General features: G+C 41.1%; 1 protein-coding gene across 1 annotated transcript in view; it reads left to right on the forward strand.

The window, feature by feature from the left end:
- Window positions 1-19330, forward strand: part of SCYL3 (SCY1 like pseudokinase 3) — a 126043-nt gene that overhangs the window by 37012 nt on the left and 69701 nt on the right. The window contains exons 4-6 of the mRNA XM_073592827.1: window positions 13699-13801; window positions 13916-14021; window positions 17497-17574. Of these exons, the coding sequence (XP_073448928.1) occupies window positions 13699-13801; window positions 13916-14021; window positions 17497-17574 (287 nt within the window). The remainder of the gene's footprint in view (window positions 1-13698; window positions 13802-13915; window positions 14022-17496; window positions 17575-19330) is intronic.

The raw sequence follows: 19330 nt of genomic DNA on the forward strand, positions 1-19330 counted from the left end.
TGGAGTGACTACCCTTTGACTTTAAACCAGCCTCAATTCTTATACTTGCACACTTTGTACACTTACACAAAGTCGGGGAGAAACAGCCAAACTCTGCTACTAAGGTGAGCTTGTGGAAGAATGTTTCATGTCACAGGTCATACACCGTGACAAGACTGAGCGCAGCAACAAGGCAAAAGGTAGTTATACTGCATCAGCAAGGTCTCTCCCAGGCAAAGGTTTCAAAGCAGACTGGGGTTTCAAAATATGCTTTTCGGAAAACACAAAGAAATGGGCAATGTTGAGGACTATAGACGATACCCGATTCAGCAGATGAGACACATCATGCTTATTTCCCTTTGACAGGAGGATGTCCAGCAGTGCCATTAGCACAGAAGTGGTGAAAAGCAGTGGGACCCAGATACACCCATCTACCGTCCAGAGAAGTCTGGCCAGAAGTGGTCTTCGTGAAAGAACTGCAGCCAAAAAGCCAAACCTCTGATGTGGAAACCAGGCTAAGTGACTCAACTTTGCACAAAAACATAGGAACTGGTGTGCAGAAAAATGGCAGCAGGTGCTCTGGACTGATGAGTCAAAATTTGAAATGCTTGGCTGTAACAGAAGGAAGTTTGTTTGCCGCGGAATGGTACAATGAGTGTCTGCAGGCAACAGTGAAGCATGGCAGAGGTTCCTTGCAAGTTTGGGGCTGCATTTCTGCATATGGAGTTGGAACTTTGATCAGGATCAATGCTGTTCTTAATGCTAAGAAATACAGGCAGATACCGTATTTATCGGAGTATAACACGCACTATTCTCCCCTTAAAATCAGGGGAAAATCCCGCCCTAAGATGGACATAACACAGGGACTGGGCGTGACTGAGCGGAGCTAGCCGAACCTAGCCGAGTACACTCGGCTATGTATGAATGTCGGCGGCCACAGGACTACGAGAGGGGCCGAAAGCAGCCAAGAGCCGATGAGAGACACAGGACCGGCTCTGTGTCTCTCGACGGCACCATATTTAAAAACTGCAGTGTCACTGGGCAAGGCTGCAGATGACACTGGGCAAGGCTGCAGATGACACTGGGCAAGGCTGCAGATGGACACCGATAAGGCTGCATTGATGGGCATTTAAATGTAAGTTTTTTTTTTTTTTTTTTCCTTTAAAATTGCCTCCTAAACTTGGGGTGCGTGTTATACGCCAATAAATACGGTACTTATCCATCATGTCATACCATCAGGGAGGTATGTGATTGGCCCCAAATGTATTCTGCAGCAGGACAATGACCCCAAACATACAGCCAAGGTCTTTAAGAACCATCTTCAGCATAAAGAACAACGAGTCCTGGAAATGATGGTTTGGCCCCCACGGAGCCCTGATCTCAACATTATCAAGTCTGTCTGGGATTACGTGAAGAGACAGAAGGATTTGAGGCAGCCCACATCCACAGAAGATCTGTGGTTGGTTCTCCAAGATATTAGATAGAAATATGTGGCGTTACTCCATCAATCCGTAACAAATAATCCGAAATCGCAGCTATAATGAACTAAGATATAGGATGAAGTTGGCAAAGTGGGCTCCACCTCATATAATCAATGCCAGAAAAAATATATTTAAAGCCTAGGAATAAATATCACCATACAGGAGTTAATCAAAGAAAAAATCAGTTCTGCAATGTGAAAAAAAAAAAAATATTAAATAAATAAAAAAGTGAATACCAGCAAAAATGCTCAAAACTAAATATAAACTGTCTCAGTGCTCGATAAAATAAATATAAGTTATATCAGCCACCCCTCATCAAGTGACAATAATACAGTGAACCTGTGAATATAATGAGCTGACTTCCCAGACTGGATAAACACAGAAAAAATCATAAACAAATAGTAACCAATGTCTCACAGGCAACAACCGGAGATCAAATCATTTCTAGTGCTAATGTCAAAATAAGTGAATCTTCAACGTGAGCTAAAAAATGGATGTAATAAACTGACATAAAGTGCAAGAAAATTCCTAAGGTCAGCAAAATTTCCATATAATCCTCAATATAAAAATGAATTCCAAAATAGTAGTGCAGTCATACCATAATAAATATTCTAGTGCATAATTGATGAATGATTGAAAATAATGTAAAAATGTTAAATAATAATAAATATTTTAAATTAATATTTTGAATTAATAAAAAATCGAATGCGATAGGACAGATAATCCCACAACAGAGAAGCTGTCCCAAACGATGACAATAGTGCAATTTAGTCCATACAGAAAGTGCAGTAGTGATGGGTGATTTCCACAAAAAACAGTCTTTGAACACAGTGCAAAATGTGCAGTGACTGGTACTTTTCTTCTATGCACGTTCTAGTGCATCTCCCAAGTGTTTCCCCCAGCCTCTCACCTCCAGCAGCGGCCCCCAATGGGCCAAGTAGAGCGGGTAGATATTCTAGGAGAGGATGTGTTTCCTGCAGCGTTTCTTTAACATCAAATGAGTCTGTCTCTCTGCAACTCCTCCCGCAGCTCCCAGCACTCCCAGCAATCCCAGCAGTTTATTTAGAAACAAAGGAGAGGTCTCATGGTGCAGTAATTAAATACACATTTATTGAAAAAACATAGTAACTTACATCTAAAATAACAGCGATCAGTGGATGTATAGAGCTTCCGGGTTCGGCCGTCCCCGAGAAGCGCCGGCACCTGACTTCTCCTACCCTGACGCGTTGCGTCACACCACGTGACTTTATCAAAGGGATCCCTCCCAACCAGTGTCTATTAGTGCCAGATTTTATGCCACACTATCAGTCGCACTATAAGTCGCTGATCACTGCCGTTACTGGGGTATAGTATCTATAGCTGCATAAATTTGTGTGTATATAGATAGATGTCTATCTCTCTCAAAAGTGAGTACACCCCTCACATTTTTTGTAATTTTTTTTTTTATTATTATTTTATATCTTTTTTTTTTTTTTTAGTGGCAACACTGAAGAAATGACACTTTGCTACAATGTAAAGTAGTGAGCATACAGCTTGTATACAGCTTGTGTGAATTTGCTATCCCCTCAAAATAACTCAACACACAGCCATTAATGTCTAAACCACTGGCAACAAACTTAAATACACCCATAAGTCTGTCCTATTTCTATTTCTTTTATCGCTATCTCTCTCTCTCCTCCACTTACATAGTAGTCCATCCAGTTCAACCTGTGTAGGTGTACGCGTGTCAGTGTCTATGATTTCCCATATCCCTGTAGGTTGTGTTCTTTAGGATGTACATCCAATAGTCTTTCAAAACTACCAATACTTCCTGCTGCCACCACCAATTGTGGAAGTGTTTCACATCCTTATTTCCCTGACAGTGAAAACCCCCCTGTGCAATTTAAGGTTGAACCGCTTCTCCAATCTCATTATGTGGCCCCGTGTTCTCTTGCACTCCCTGACTGAATAGTTTTTTCCTATGCTGGGATCACCATCGAGGTATTTGTAAATTGCTATCATGTCCACTCACGAGTGTTGCTTCTCTGTAGAGAACAGATATGGTGCCTGTAGTCGTTCCTCGTAATTGAGGTCCTCCAGTCCCCTTATTAATTTTGTTGCCCTTCTTCGGACTCTCTCCAGCTCCAGCACATCCCTTTGGAGCACTGGTGACCACAACTGGATGGAGTACTCCAGATGTGGCCTAACCAGAGTTTTATTGGGATATTTTTTTTACTAAAGATACATAACAGAATACATTTTAACCTAAATTTTTGAAGAAATTTCATTTCAGGAATATATTTTATAACTGAAAGTAGGGTGGGTTTTTTTTTTTTTTTCGAAATTTTTTGGTAATTTTTCGTCTATATAATATACCACCAAAAGAAAGCTCTATTTGTTTGAAAAAAAATCATTAAAAAAAATTAAAAATGTATAAATTTAATTTCGCCTTCAGTGTTGTATGATGGAGAAATTGCCTGTTTAAAATAGCACAGTGCAGAATAGCAAAAAATGCTCTGGTCATGAAGGCTAAAACCTTCCAGAGGTCAAGTGGTTAAATATGTACCAAAAATAAACAAAGTTCTATACACATAATAAATGGTCTTTCATTTACAGGAAAAATGATCAACATAATAAAATCATACAATATTTTTTTTTTTTTTTTTAATTTATTCTTTATTCAATTTTAAAAAAGATTTTTTTTTATTTTTCCATACAATTGTTTAAAAAAAAGTCAGTTAAACATTATCACAGCAGCACCATATGGGTTAATAATTATACCAAAGCAGGGGTCCAAAAAGAGGACAAATACCCGTAAATAAAGAAAAAGCAAGACAGAAACCATATGGGTAGCCACCCCCCCCCTTCTATCCCTATTTCCAATATTACAAAACTAGTGTGAACCCCTTAATTCCTCCAATCTTTACCCACCCTCCCCCCTCCCAAACCACTATACTAGGATCAATGTTCTTAAAACAGGTTTATCAAACGGTTTTTGATTTTACCTATAAATTCTCTTGTTGGGGTTAGCTAACACATCATTCCAATCTTAGTCTAGTATATCCTTTCAATAAATAATATATCAGCGCATGTATGCAAAAAACCAAAAAGCAGCTGAACACCAGGGTCAAGCAATCAAATCCCTCAAGGCAAATAAGTAAAATAGGTGCAGCGCTAAACAAAATCAAAAGTAAAAAGAAAGAAACGTCCAGGGATAAAAAAGAGGATATCAATATAATAAAAGTCCTTCAAAACATACAGAGCATAAATAATGTCCAGACTTCCTGTGGAGATCCACCGAGCAAACGTGATAAACACAGCAATAATGAGTGAGTGATAGAAGTGCCCTTCACCATATACTGAATGGCCTCTCACCTGATGACCAGGACCCTTGATTAAAGAGTCATGAAAGCATTCCCATAGGGATCATAAAGACAACACTATTGCTGTGTTTATCACGTTTGCTCGGTGGATCTCCACAGGAAGTCTGGACATTATTTATGCTCTGTATGTTTTGAAGGACTTTTATTATATTGATATCCTCTTTTTTATCCCTGGACGTTTCTTTCTTTTTACTTTTGATTTTGTTTAGCGCTGCACCTATTTTACTTATTAGTATATCCTTTCGCTAGCAGTTAACTATTCTATATATTTTCCAGTTTACATATACTCTTTCCACTTTATTCAGTGGGTCTCATTTTTTCCAACCACAGCCTCCACATCTCATCAAATTCCTTAGAATTACCTCTTTATATACACTGCTCTTTCTCTGCAAAGGGTTTAATTTATTGTACTAATCCAGTCCCTTACAGTGGGGGGTATCTTTGATTGCCATCTAGATGTAATCATTTTCCTTGTTTGGAACAGACATCTCTGAATTTCTACATACAATTATCAACTATCATACAATTGCACTCTAAAAACACAGTGGGGAAGGAAAGTATTCAGACCCCCCTTAAATTTTTCACTCTGTTATATTGCAGCCATTTGCTAAAATCATTTAAGTTCATTTTTTTTCCTCATTAATGTACACACAGAACCCCATATTGACAGAAAAAACACAGAATCGTTGACTTTTTTGCAGATTTATTAAAAAATAAAAACTGAAATATCACATGGTCCTAAGTATTCAGAGCCTTTGCTCGGTATTTAGTAGAAGCACCCTTTTGATCTAATACAGCCATGAGTCTTTTTGGGAAAGATGCAACAAGTTTTTCACACCTGGATTTGGGGATCCTCTGCCATTCCTCCTTGCAGATCCTCTCCAGTTCTGTCAGGTTGGATGGTAAAGGTTGGTGGACAGCCATTTTTAGGTCTCTCCAGAGATGCTCAATTGGGTTTAAGTCAGGGCTCTGGCTGGGCCATTCAAGAACAGTCACAGAGTTGTTGTGAAGCCACGCCTTCGTTATTTTAGCTGTGTGCTTAGGGTCATTGTCTTGTTGGAAGGTAAACCTTCGGCCCAGTCTGAGGTCCTGAGCACTCTGCTTAGGACTCAAAGCCTGTGGGGTAGCAGCTGGAGTGGGAGCTGCTGTGTTGGCAGCTCTGAGGGCCCGCCTGCGGAAGTAGCATTGTCAATGGTGTCATGGTGAGCCCAGCTGTCCAGCACTGTTTGCACCGAAAGACTTGGAATGCCCGGAGGGATGCTCCCTCCTCTGCCCCTCCTTCTGCCAGCTTGATTGGTATAGGTGAGTGCAGTGCTGGAGGTGGGCACAGAGCCAAAAGTTTACATGCACTGTATCTTCATTGGATGGAATAATGGTGCCTGGGGTTATCAAGGGTGTATGGGGGAAAACAATGCTGAGGGGGGATCTGGGGTGTATAGGGGTAGCTTGGGTGGCTATAGTGCTAGAGGTATCGCGGATGTAGAGAGGTCACAGTGTAGGGGGTATCAGGGATATAGTGGGGTCACAATACAAGGGGTATCTTATGGTATATGGTTACAGTGCTAGGGGGATATCCAGGATGTAGAGGGGCCATAGTGCTGGGGAGCCATCAATTTAGCAGATATATTATGCACAGGACAGCTTTGTTACTTTATGTATGTAGTATTTTCCCACTGTTTTTTTGCTGTACAGAATGATTGTTCATGTAGTTAAAGCAGAGCTCCACCCAAAAGGGGAAGCTCCGCTTGTCTGCCTCCTACCTACTTGATGTCTGTTTACCTGCACTGTCTCCATTGTAGGGGCCCCAGAGAATTACCGTATTTATCGGCGTATAACACGCACTTTTTTCCCCTTAAAATCAGGGGAAAATAGTGGGTGCGTGTTATACGCCGATCCCCGCTAATTGTGAGCTATTGGCGGCGATCGCCGCCGCCGACATTCACATAGCGAGTAGTTTTAAAATATGGCGCCGCGGAGTTCGGAGGGACTCGGTGGAGCTGAACGAGCGCCGCCGAAATCACAGAGCCGAGATACACATAGTCGAGTGTATTCGGCTCTTTCCGGTGCCGCTCACAGTCACTGTGAGCGGCGCCGGAAAGAGCCGAGTACACTCGACTATGTGTATCTCGGCGGCGTTCGTTTAGTTCCGCCGGCGCCGAGTCCCTCCGAACTCCGCGGCGCCATATTTAAAACTACAACTACATGCAGCTATGTGTATGTCGGCGGCGGCAGGCATGGACACGGGGGGCAAGGCTGCACTGACCACTGGGGCAAAGCTGCACTGACAAGACTGCACTGGGGCAAAGCTGCACTGACAAGGCTGCACTGGGGCAAAGCTGCACTGGGGCAAAGCTGCACTGACAAGGCTGCACTGGGGCAAAGCTGCACTGACAAGGCTGCACTGGGGCAAAGCTGCACTGACAAGGCTGCACTGGGGCAAAGCTGCACTGACAAGGCTGCACTGGGGCAAAGCTGCACTGACAAGGCTGCACTGGGGCAAAGCTGCACTGACAAGGCTGCACTGGGGCAAAGCTGCACTGACAAGGCTGCAATGGACACTAACAAGGCTACAGATGAACACTGATGAGGCTGCATTGATGGGACTTTTAATGTAAGTTTCTTTTCCTCAAACTTCCCTCCTAAAAGTTTTTTTCCTTAAAATTCTCTCCTAAATTTGGGGTGCGTGTTATACGCCGATAAATACGGTACTTTGCCCAGGGGCCCATGATCCTATTAAGACGGCCCTGGGCAGGAAGTGAGTGGTTTTATAGGCAGATGTTTTTTTTACCTTGCTATTGGGGCACTCTGGAGCCAGAAGTATCGGTGGGGGATCCCCTCAGAACAGGAGAATCAGGGCTGCTCTGTGCAAAACAAACACACAGAGTAGGTAAGTATAACAAGTTTGTTGTGTAAAAAAAAAAAAAAAAACAAAAAACGAAAAAACACTTTAATCACTTAAGGACCGGGCCACTTTTTAAGATGTGGTGTTTACAAGTTAAAAACATTATTATTTTTTTTTTTTTTTGCTAGAAAATTACTTAGAACCCCCAAACATTATATATATATTTTTTCTAACACCCTAGAGAATAAAATGGCGGTCGTTGCAATACTTTCTGTCACACCGTATTTGCGCAGCGGTCTTACAAGCGCACTTTTTTTTATTAAAAATACACTTTTTTGGATTAAAAAATAAGATAACAGTAAAGTTTTTTTTTTTTTTTTTTTTTTTTATTGTGAAAGATAATGTTACACCGAGTAAAGTGATACCCAACATGTCACGCTTCAAAATTGCACCCGCTCATGAAATGGCGACAAACTTTTACCCTTAAAAATCTCCATAGGCGACATTTAAATAATTCTTCAGGTTGCATGTTTTGTGTTAGAGGAGGTCTAGGGCTAGAATTATTGGTCTCGCTCTACCGATCCCAACGATACCTCACATGTGTGGTTTGAACACTGTTTTCATATACGGGCGCTACTCATGTATGCGTTCGCTTCTGCGCGCAAGCTTGGTGGGACGGGGCGCATTTAAAAATGTATGTATTTTTTTTCTTATTTATTTTACTTTTTTTTTTTTTTATTTATATTTTTTTTTTTTTTTTTGCACTGTTTAAAAAAAAAAAGTCACTTTTTTCCTATTACAAGGGATGTAAACATCCCTTGTAATAGAAAAAAGCATGACAGGACCTCTTAAATATGAGATCTGGGGTCAAAAAGACCTCAGATCTCATATTTACACTGAAATGCAAAAAAATAAATAAAATAACATAAAAAATTGTCATTTAAAAAAAGGGGAAAAAAAAAACCTGCCCTTTTAAGAGCTGTGGGCGGAAGTGACGTTTTGACGTCGCTTCCGCCCTGCAGTGTCATGGAGACTGGTGGGGGCCATTTTCCCCTCACTCGTCTCCATGCACAGCCACAGGAAGGATCCGATTGCCTCCGCTGCTGCCTACGGCTCCGGTAGGCGGCGGAGGGCACCGGATCGCGGCGGGAGGGGGGGCGCCTCTCCCGCCGCCGATTTTAAAAGTGATCTTGCAACGAATCAGCCACAGAGACCACTTTTTATCTTGTACCGGACGAACATTATGATACCGGGGTTATGGCAGCTAGCTGGTGCCATAACCATGATATCCATCCTCCAAGTGAGGACGTATATCGGCGTGCGGCGGTCCGGAAGTGGTTAAGAACTCTGTGCAGGGAAAATCAGCAACTGAACCCAGAGAAGGTGGAGGCTGATAGACTGGAGGTGATATACGGCATTACAATTACATTTCAAGTAAACTTTTACAAGTATTGTGAATTATATTTAAAATGATAATATCCATGAAAAAAAAAAAAAGTCTCAGCTTTTTAGTACTACTTCAATATAAAAGATTTATATCTCCCTTCCACCCTTCATATAGCTTCATGTCTGACTCCTAGTTAAAACGCCTATATATCCTACTTTCGGGTGTATTTATTATTGTATATATGATATAAGTAATATATATATTATTACCTTCCCTGTTTCACAGTATAAATTAACCCCTTATAGTAGCGATTATCTGCTCTTTTTTTTAACCCCATTATGACAGGTGATACAAAAAAAAGGCATGCTGCTGTTGCTACTAAACGTCTTAGGCCTGGTTCACACCTATGCATTTTTGTTTTTTTGGTGCTTTTTGCAGAACCACACTACACTTCTTCATTTACCATGGTTTCCTATGGGACACGTTCACATCTATGCTTTTTTCAGCTGCTGCGTTTTTGGAAAGGGTCGGGGACTTTATTCAACGCAAAACGGTGCTTTTTTTTTGGTTCAATAGTCTTCAATGGAGAAGCTGCAGTAAAGCATGTAGTGCGTTTTTACAGCGATTTGCGTTTTTTAAAATTTTAAATCTGATTTTATTGAAAAATATTTTTCACATACAAAATTTTGCATAAAGATGATATCATACCACTAGTCACAATACAAGACAAAAAAAATAATAATATATACACAAGCAGCATTACTGACTGAAAATCGGTTTACATAAAAAAAAATCAATCTATAATACAGATACTACAGATAATACAATATAGCACACAAAAAACGAGAAGGGAAAGGGGTGAGAAAAACCTGTGGGGGAATGGAAAAAGGCCGATTTTGCGTTTTTTTTAAAATCTGCGCAACAAAAAATTGGCCAAAAAAAGCATATATGCAAAACGCAAATCGCAACAAAATTGTGTGTGCAAAAATGCAAGACGCACAGCAAAAACAACTGTAGAAATGGATCAAAAGCAAACTGCATAGGTGTGAACTGAGCCTTATGCTGGCCATACATGTATTGATTTTCAGACAAGAATATTCATACGAAAAATCTTTGTACATTCGCTGAATGAAAGAATGTTCTTTTTAACCACTTCAATACCCGGCCATAGACATATGACGTCCACAGATGGGATCTCCCATTCTGGGTGGACGTCATATGACGGCCTGGGCTACCCGGCCGCCTAGGGGGCGCGCGCGCGCACGCCTGCCGCGTTGCTCGGGACCCGGTGCGTGTGCCCGGGCACCCGCGATTGCCCGTTAACCGGGCCGGACCGTGGATCTGTGTGTGTAAACACACAGATCCACGTCCTGTCAGTTCAGAGGAGAGCGATCTGTGTTCCCAGTACAGCGGAATACTGATCGGTCTCCTCCCCTTGTACGTCCCCGCCCCCTACAGTTAGAAACACTCCCTTAGGAAACATATTTAACCCCTTGTGTCCCCCTAGTGGTTAACTCCTTCACTGCCTGTCACATTTACACAGTAATCAATGCAATTTTATAGCATTGATCGCTGTTTAACCCCTTCCCGCCGACCGAACGCATATATGCGTACTCGGCTTTCCGGGGTTATACCGGGATGATGCCCGCAGCTGCAGGCATCATCCCGGTACCGTTGTTTTCAGCGGGCGATCGGCTACCCGAGTATAACAACCGATGCGGCTAAAAGCCGCTCGGTTGTTATACCGGAGGAGCGGGAGGGGACATCCCCCGCCTCCCGCCGCTGTTACCGGGCCTCCCGATCGGGAGGTCCGGTGTCCGTTCCGCTGCCTTCAGCGGCTGGGGGCGGACTGGAACGAAGCTGCGAGCGGCTTCGTTCCACCCTTCTTGTAAATGCGGAAGCGACGTCATGACGTCACTTCCCGTTTACTCGGCTGCCAATGGCGCCGAATTTAAAAAAGTACACAGTATTCAGAATCGCCGTTTTCGGCGATCTGAATACTTTGAAGTGTAAAGGAGGGATGGGGGGTCTTTTAGACCCCCCATCCCTCCATAAAGAGTACCTGTCACCACATATTACTGTCACAAGGGATGTTTACATTGCTTGTGACAGCAATAAAAGTAAAAAAAAAAAAAAAAAATTTTAAACACAATTTATAAAGTACAAAAATAAATAAAATAAATTAAAAAAAAAAAAAAAATTTTTTTAAAGTGCCCCTGTCCCCGCGAGCTCGCGCAGCGAAGAAAACGCATACGGAAGTCGCGCCCGCATATGTAAACGGTGTTCAAACCACACATGTGAGGTATCGCCGCGATCGTCAGAGCGAGAGCAATAATTCTAGCCCTAGACCTCCTCTGTAGCTCAAACCTGGTAACCGTAAAACATTTTTAAAGCGTCGCCTATGGAAATTCAAAGGTACCGTAGTTCGTCGCCATTCCACGAGTGCGTGCAATTATAAAGGGTGACATGTTTGGTATCTATTTACTCGGCGTAACATCATCTTTCACATTATACAAAAAAATTGGGGTAACTTTACTGTTTGGATTTTTTAAAATTCATGAAAGTGTCACTTTTCCAAAAATTTGCGTTTAAAACACCGCTGCACAAATACCGTGTGATAAAAAATATTGCAACAATCGTCATTTTATTCTCTAGATTCTCTGCTAAAAAAATATATATAATGTTTGGGGGTTCTAAGTAATTTTCTAGCAAAAAATACGGATTTTAACTTGTAAACACCAAATTTCAAAAATAGGCTTAGTCATGAAAGGGATATATGTGAATGGTCCGAAAAATGTGTCAAAAGTGTTCGATGTGTCTGCCATAATGTCGCAGTCACGAAAAAAAATCGCGATCGCCGCTATTACTAAAAATGCCATAAATCTATCCCGTATTTTGTAGACGCTATAACTTTTGCGCAAACCAATCAATATACGCTTATTGCGATTTGTTTTTTTTTACCAAAAATATGTAGTAGAATACGTATCGGCTGAAACTGAGGAAAAAATTTGTTTTTTTAAAAAAAAATTGGGATATTTATTATAGCAAAAAGTAAAAAATATTGTGTTTTTTTTCAAAATTGTCGCTCTTCTTTTGTTTATAGCGCAAAAAATAAAAAACGCAGAGGTGATAAAATACCACCAAAAGAAAGCTCTATTTGTGGGGAAAAAAGGACGTCAATTTTTTTTGGGTACAACGTCGCACGACCGCGCAATTGTCGTTTAAAGTGCGACAGCGCTGAAAACTAAAAATTGGCCTGGGAAGGAACGGGGTGAAAATGCCCTGTATTGAACCGGTTAACATTCAGTTTTAAAATGAATTTCTGAACGAAAACCACATGCACTGTCTGAAAATTCCTTTGACCAGGAAGTTTTCTATTCTGCTCCTTCGATTTTTTTATTTTTTTTTTCCCCATCGCTGTGGTCGAAAACGAACGTTGATTTGACCTCCACTAATGAGTAGAAAACCGAACGAACGTTCTTAAAAATAAAAAAAAAAATTTTTATTTTATTTTTTTCGAAGGAAGACATTGTTTTTGTATGGCCAGCATATAATATATTACAGATCTGTCTGAAAATCAGCAAAACAGTCTTTTAATTTTTTTTTTTTTTTTTTTTTTTTCCTTTACCGCCTGGCCTATAGCAGATTGACAGTCGGGCAGTGGTTCTGTTCTCCTGACTGGGCGTCATATGATGTCCAGCAGGATAACATGGCGGGGATTGCTAGTGTGGTGTATCTCTGATCGTGGTAAGGAGCCTCTGTCAGAGGCTTCTTACCACGTGATCAGCTGTGACCAATCACAGCAGATCATCGCGTGGACCAGGAAATGCCGGTAAAGGTCATACCTCGATTTGCGCTGACGGAGAGACGATCAGCGGCTCTCCCTGTTAGAGGAGGGGGAGGGGGGGTCTGTGCTGATAATCAGCACATTGATTATCAGCACAGCCCCCTCAGATGTGCCCATCAGCTACCAGCAGTGACCCAATAATAAAGTCTGTCAGAGCCCACCATAGTGCCAATCGGTGCCCATCACAGTACCAAGCAGTAACACCTGCAGGGTGCCAATCCGTACCGCCTGTCAGTGCCCATCACAGCCGCCTGTCAGTGCCGCCTATCAGTGCCTATCAATTCTACATATTGCCACCTCATCAGTGCCAACTCATCAGTGCCCATCAATGCTGCCTCATCAGTGCCCGTCAAACTTGTGTTTGTTCATGCCTCGTCTGATGCTTGCTTCAGGCAGCTCTGTAGCCCCTTGGAGCCAACCTTGTTAACCTGTTGGCTTGTGTGAACTGCATTGCTGGTTCCCGCATCGCACCAGTGTGAACCGAGCCTTATTCCCACTTTAATTGCATGTAAACCACCTTGTGTTTTTGGGTCATGTTTTGCGATAGTAGTAGATGTTTACTTTAAAGGGAAACTACAAAAAAAGGGGGTATTGCTGTATGTTTAAGTACTATTTAAGCAATGCTGCAGATTTCAGTTTCTAAATCAAGATTTTTTTATTTATTTATTTTATTTATTTTTTTGATCCTGCCATTTATCGCTATCCCATAAATCTGCACAGAGTTTAGGATATTAAATTAATACTTTTTATCAAATAGTTTTCTTTTATTTAACCTAATGCAGTGTTGTGTTTCTCTCCAGTCTGCCGAGTTTGGAGTTGTGCCAGTGTCATTAAGCCATGCTCGAGATGCTTTCTTATTTGGACGACTGGTGGAAAATCTTCTGACACATGTGAAAGATCAAAGTAGGTAACCTAAAAATGTCATAAATTAATGACTAACGTTTTGGTGGCAACATTGCCTAACAAATTGGATTATTATTATTAATAATAATAATAATAATATTTATTTATTTTTAGCTGATGTTCTCTCCAGCTTTAAGAACACGGTTAAGAACTGTCTTTTGAACCCTGAACCAGAGCTCCGGCCTGCTCTGTCAACTTTACTCACCCATGACTATTTTAGGTACGCAAGTTACTGCCTAAAGCGGATATTTGTGTGGGACTACGGCATTTATTTTAATTGACTTTTCAATGTATACATGCCTTTTTAAATGAAGGGAAATCGTCCTTCACCAAGTCTCTCATGTTGACTGCCAGAACAGTTGATATATCTCGACATCCTCTAACATTGAATTGACCCGCTTTTTCAAGTTTTATGTTGAGCTAGGCTGTTTGGTTTGCTCATGTCATACATATTTCCTGTCCATTTCATTCTTTTTCATGATCAATGCTTGCAAGCTGTGCAGACATGGGTGTCTGGTTCTTTGTTTTAGGCAGTCCAACTGGCAAGCCACTGTTGCTTTTAGAAGAGGGAGGCATTATTTGCTACCGTGCAAAGATGAGGTGTGGTTCATTTTTATTTTTTTTTATTTTTTTTACACTTTCCAGTCATGGCCAGAACAATGAAGACCTGTTTTTGTCCATTTTTTTTTTTTTTTTTGCCACAGTTAATACTGTTCTGGCAGAAAGAATGGGGGGGAGTACTTACAAAGTAGTTTTATTTACAAAAAGCTGCTTTACTGTCAGCGCTGACTAGCTGTTACAGTGATCACATGATTGGCTGCTGTCATACCTGCTTAGTGACATCATGATCCCGAGACTCACTTTTTAAGACACAGCCCAAAAAAACCCAAAAAACTACATCTTGTCAGAAATACGAATGTTTATTTTGTGCAGGCATGAAATAGTTAAACATCATGTGATCATTTTAAAAACAAGGCACCTACTACTTAACAAATCAAGAATATGGAGCTTTTTTCAGGTTTAGAAAGTCAAAGAAATTGGTTGAATATATTTAATTTTGCTTCCTTACTCTTAATTATGAGGTGGGCTGCAGAACTTTAGAGGATGGGGTAGATCGGGCGTGCGCATCAAATGACCTGCTGTACTTACTTGCCCGACAGGTTTATTAATCCCCAAGTTCATCTGAGGGTACAGTTTTCTAAGAAAGTAAGCGTGTGTGCATATGGAGGAGGGGGGGGGGGGTGTATGGGTGCTCCTTTTCAGACACCTTTTTTTTAATATTGACTAAACTAACAAAAAACAAGAGAGATCATACAGGATAATCAATTTCTACCCACCTTCCCTAGCTATCACCATGTTCGATTTAAAACTGCCTGTCTATGCATTAGATAGTTGTCTGAACTGGACTAAAATAGCTACATCAGGTAAGTATTATTTTATGCCTGAGTACTTTAATTACAAGTAAAAAACGATGATTTCTGACATTTTATTGTTAAGATATAATCAATCCAACACTATCAGTTATTACCTTATTTATTTAGCTTTGTTCTTTTGTTGAATGAACATGCAAATATCGTTATATTTGTATGGCACGGTATGTCAGTATAATGGAATGTTATTACCAATGTCATCTTCTGATTATGTATGTTGTAGTGTGTATGTCTGTATACACAGTGTGTGTATAACACACACGTGTGCATGCTACTGTGTAACAGTTTTAGGCCCCTTTCACACATGCGGACCGTATGTCCGTATTTCATCCATCCGTTTTCGGATGAAATACGGACATACATGCATCCCTATGGGATAGCGGGTGTCAGCGGATGTACATCCGCTAACACCCGATGTTGTCCGGCTCCGCTCTCGTCCGATTCTGCGGACGGAAGAAAATCCTATTTTTCTATCCGTCTGCAGAGCGGATCGGATGAACACGGACAGACGGTCCGTGTTCCTCCGATCCCCCATAGGGGAGAGCGGAGATCTGACAGGGCGGTCCCTGCACAGTGTGCGGGTCCCGCCCTGTCATCTGCCTGCTCAGCTGGGGAAAACGGAGCGATCCCCGCTGAGCAGCGGATAAACACGGGGCGGATCAACACGGATCCGTCCCGTGTGAAAGGGGCCTTAGGCAGGTGTGAAAAAAATACTGTAATCGAGAATGCTTTCAGATATAGGTGGTGGTATTATTTTTATCAGCAAAATGGAAAGTTAAATGATCAGAGGAGAAATCCAAATCAATATTTGGTGTGATCACCTGTTGTCTTCAAAACAGCATTATTTATTCTAGGTACACTTGCACACAGTTTTTGAAAGAACTCGGCAGATAGGCTGTTCCAAACCCCTCGGAGAACTAACCACAGATCATTTGTGGATGTAGGCTGCCTAAGATCCTTCTGTCTCTTCATGTAATCCCAAACGGACTTCATGATGTTGAAATCAGGACCTGTGGGGGCCAAACCAATCACTCCCAGGACTTTTTGCTCTTCTTTACTGTAAAAGTAGTTCTTAATGACATTGGCTGTATGTTTGGGTTTGTTGTCCAGCTGCAGGATACATTTTGGGGCCAATCACACACCTCCCTGATGGTATGGCATGATGGAGAAGTATCTGCCTGTATTGCTACAGCCAAATATTTCAAATTTTAACTCCTCACTCCAGAGCACCTGCTGCCATTTTTCTGCACCCCGGTTCCTGTGTTTGCATGCAGGGTTGAATCACTTAGCCTCGTTTCCACATTGAAGGTATTTCTTTTTGACCACAATTCTTCCATGAAGACCACTTTTTGACCAGACTTTTCCATACAGTAGATGGATGTGCCTGGATCCCACTGGTTTCCGCCAATTCTGTGCTGATGGCACTGTCGGCCATCTTCTGGTGTTGAAGGGACATAAGCATGATGTGTCTTTCATTTGCTGCATTAGGTTTCCTTGGCGGACCACTGCGTCTGTGGTCCTCATCGTTGCTTGTTTCTTTGTGCGTCTTTAAAAACGCTTGAACAGCACATCTTGGAACCCCAGTCTGCATTGAAATCTTTGCCTGGGAGAGACATTGCTGGTGCAGTATAACTACCTTGTGTCTTGTTGCTGTGCTCAGTCTTGCCATGGTACATGACTTGTGACATAAAACTATCTTCCACAACATCACCTTAGTAGCAGAGTTTGGCTGTTCCTTACCCAGTTTTAGGCCTCCTACACAGCTTTTTCCGTGTCAGTTAATGACCGTGTTTCAAGGTACTTATGAATCTGATGATCATTAACACCTGCTTGGTATAATTGGTTAATCACACACCTGACTTAAATCCTACAAAATCTGACTTTGTGCAAGTGTAAAAAGTGTGCATGGGTAAGAACTGATGTTGCTTTGAAGCCAAAGGGTAGTCGCACCAAATATTGATTTTGATTTTTCCTTTTGTTCGCTCACTTTGCATTTTGTAAATTGATAAAATAAACAATTAGAATATAAATATATATATATATATATATATATATATATATATATATATATATATATATATATATATATATATATATATATATATATATATATATATATTTTTTTTTTTAAAGCATTCTTGCTTTACAGCATTTCTTAAAACGTCTGCGCAGTACTGTATATACAGTGTATATTTAAAATATATGTGTGTGTGTGTAAATGTTTTTTTCATTCCCTCCTCCCCCACTTCTAATGTTTTTAAATAGGAATGATTTTCTGGAAATTGTCAACTTCTTGGAAAGTTTAACTGTAAAAAGTGAAGAGGAGAAGAATGAATTTTTCAAGTGAGTACATGGGTAGAAGGTTTCGGTCTACTTCTATGCTATTTCAATGGTATTTTTCATTGAAGCGGTATTAAAGCCAAAAACAAAAATGTAATATTTTGCAGCTTACCAATTCTTAAGCAGAGTATATATTGAGTTTTAGTTTTTTTTTTTTTCCGTTCAGCCAGCAGGTTGAATGGGGAAAAAAACTCACAGATTCCCATATTAACACTATCAATGTGGATACCGGGATCCTTCTAGCTGTGTCTTTGTTTTTCTGACAGCGGGGACTCTTCCAAAAAAAGCCAAAAGTAAACAAAAACACAAGACGGTGTCTTTATTTTTATTTAAAAAAAAAAAAATAAATGAATAAAAATAAATGCATATGTCCCCTGGTATAAATCCTCATCAATCGAGATGAACGGCAGTTGCCGACCCACACGAAAAACGGGTGACCCAGCCCTATGATGTCTGTCTCAAAGGCGACGTGTTGTCACAGGTGGCGGAACCACCCAGTGATATCCCTGGGTGACTCTTCCCCTTATAACGCCATGGATGGGATCTCAGAGTGCTGTCTTGGGGGCAGGGTCACATGGTGACATCACCGGGTGGCCCCACCCTTTTGTTTACTTAGTGGCAAAGGGAAAGTGGTTCTTTCATTCAGCGATTGTCAAGGTGTGTGTGTGTGTGTGTGTGGTGGTGGTGGTGGTGTTTTTTTTTTTTTTTATATAATCACTACAGCCCCTGGAAGATTTGGCTGCTCAATGACCAGGCCATTTTTTGCAATACGGCACTGCATCGCTTTAGCTGACAATTGCGCGGTTGTGCGACGCTGTACCCAAACAAAATTTACGACTTTTTTTTTTTCCCCCCACAAATAGAGCTTTCTTTTGCTGGTATTTGATCACCTCTACGGGTTTTTTATTTTTTGCGCTATAAACAAAAGAAGAGTGACAATTTAGAAAAAAACACTATCTTACTTTTTGCTATAATAAATATCCCAATTTTTTTTTTTTTTTTAAACAAATTTTTTCCTCAGTTTAGGTCGATATGTATTCTTCTACATATTTTTGGTAAAAAAATCACAATAAACGTATATTGATTGGTTTGCACAAAAGTTATAGCTTCTACAAAATGGGGGATAGATTTAGGGCATTAATAATAATAATAATAATAATAATAATAATATTATTATTAGTTATGGTAATCAGCGATGGCGGACACATCAGACACTGTTATAGCACATTTTTGGAACCAGTGACAATTATACAGTGATCACTGCTATAAAAATGCACTGATTACTGTGCAAATGTCACTGGCAGGGAAGGGGTTAACACTAGGGGGCGATCAAGGGGTTAACTGTGTTCCCTAGGTGTGTTCTAACTGGGAGAGGTATGGGACTGACTAGGAGTAGAGAGATCAGTGTTCATACTCATTATGAACACACAATCTCTTTCCTCTCCCCTGAGAGATCCCGGTTCTCGCATCTGTCACGAGCGATCGCGGGTTCCTGGTGGTCATTGCGCCCGCCGGGCACTCGCATTGGTGGCGTGCGCCCCCTAGTGGTCAAAAGGGGAAGTGACGTAAGGTAAAGTCATTTCACCCAGGGGAGCCAACCTGCCTCAGTACAACTGTGGCAGCTGGTCGGGAAGGGATTAAAGAACTTGTCCAAATCTGTCTTGTTTTTTATTTACTTTCAATATTTTTGGGGGGAATGAGTAGGGGTACTATATATAAGCATTCAGTTTGTGGAGGATGGTCTATGATCTGGAGGCCC

Source organism: Aquarana catesbeiana, linkage group LG07 (genome assembly GCF_042186555.1).
Source record: "Aquarana catesbeiana isolate 2022-GZ linkage group LG07, ASM4218655v1, whole genome shotgun sequence".
Taxonomy (NCBI): Eukaryota; Metazoa; Chordata; class Amphibia; order Anura; family Ranidae; genus Aquarana; species Aquarana catesbeiana.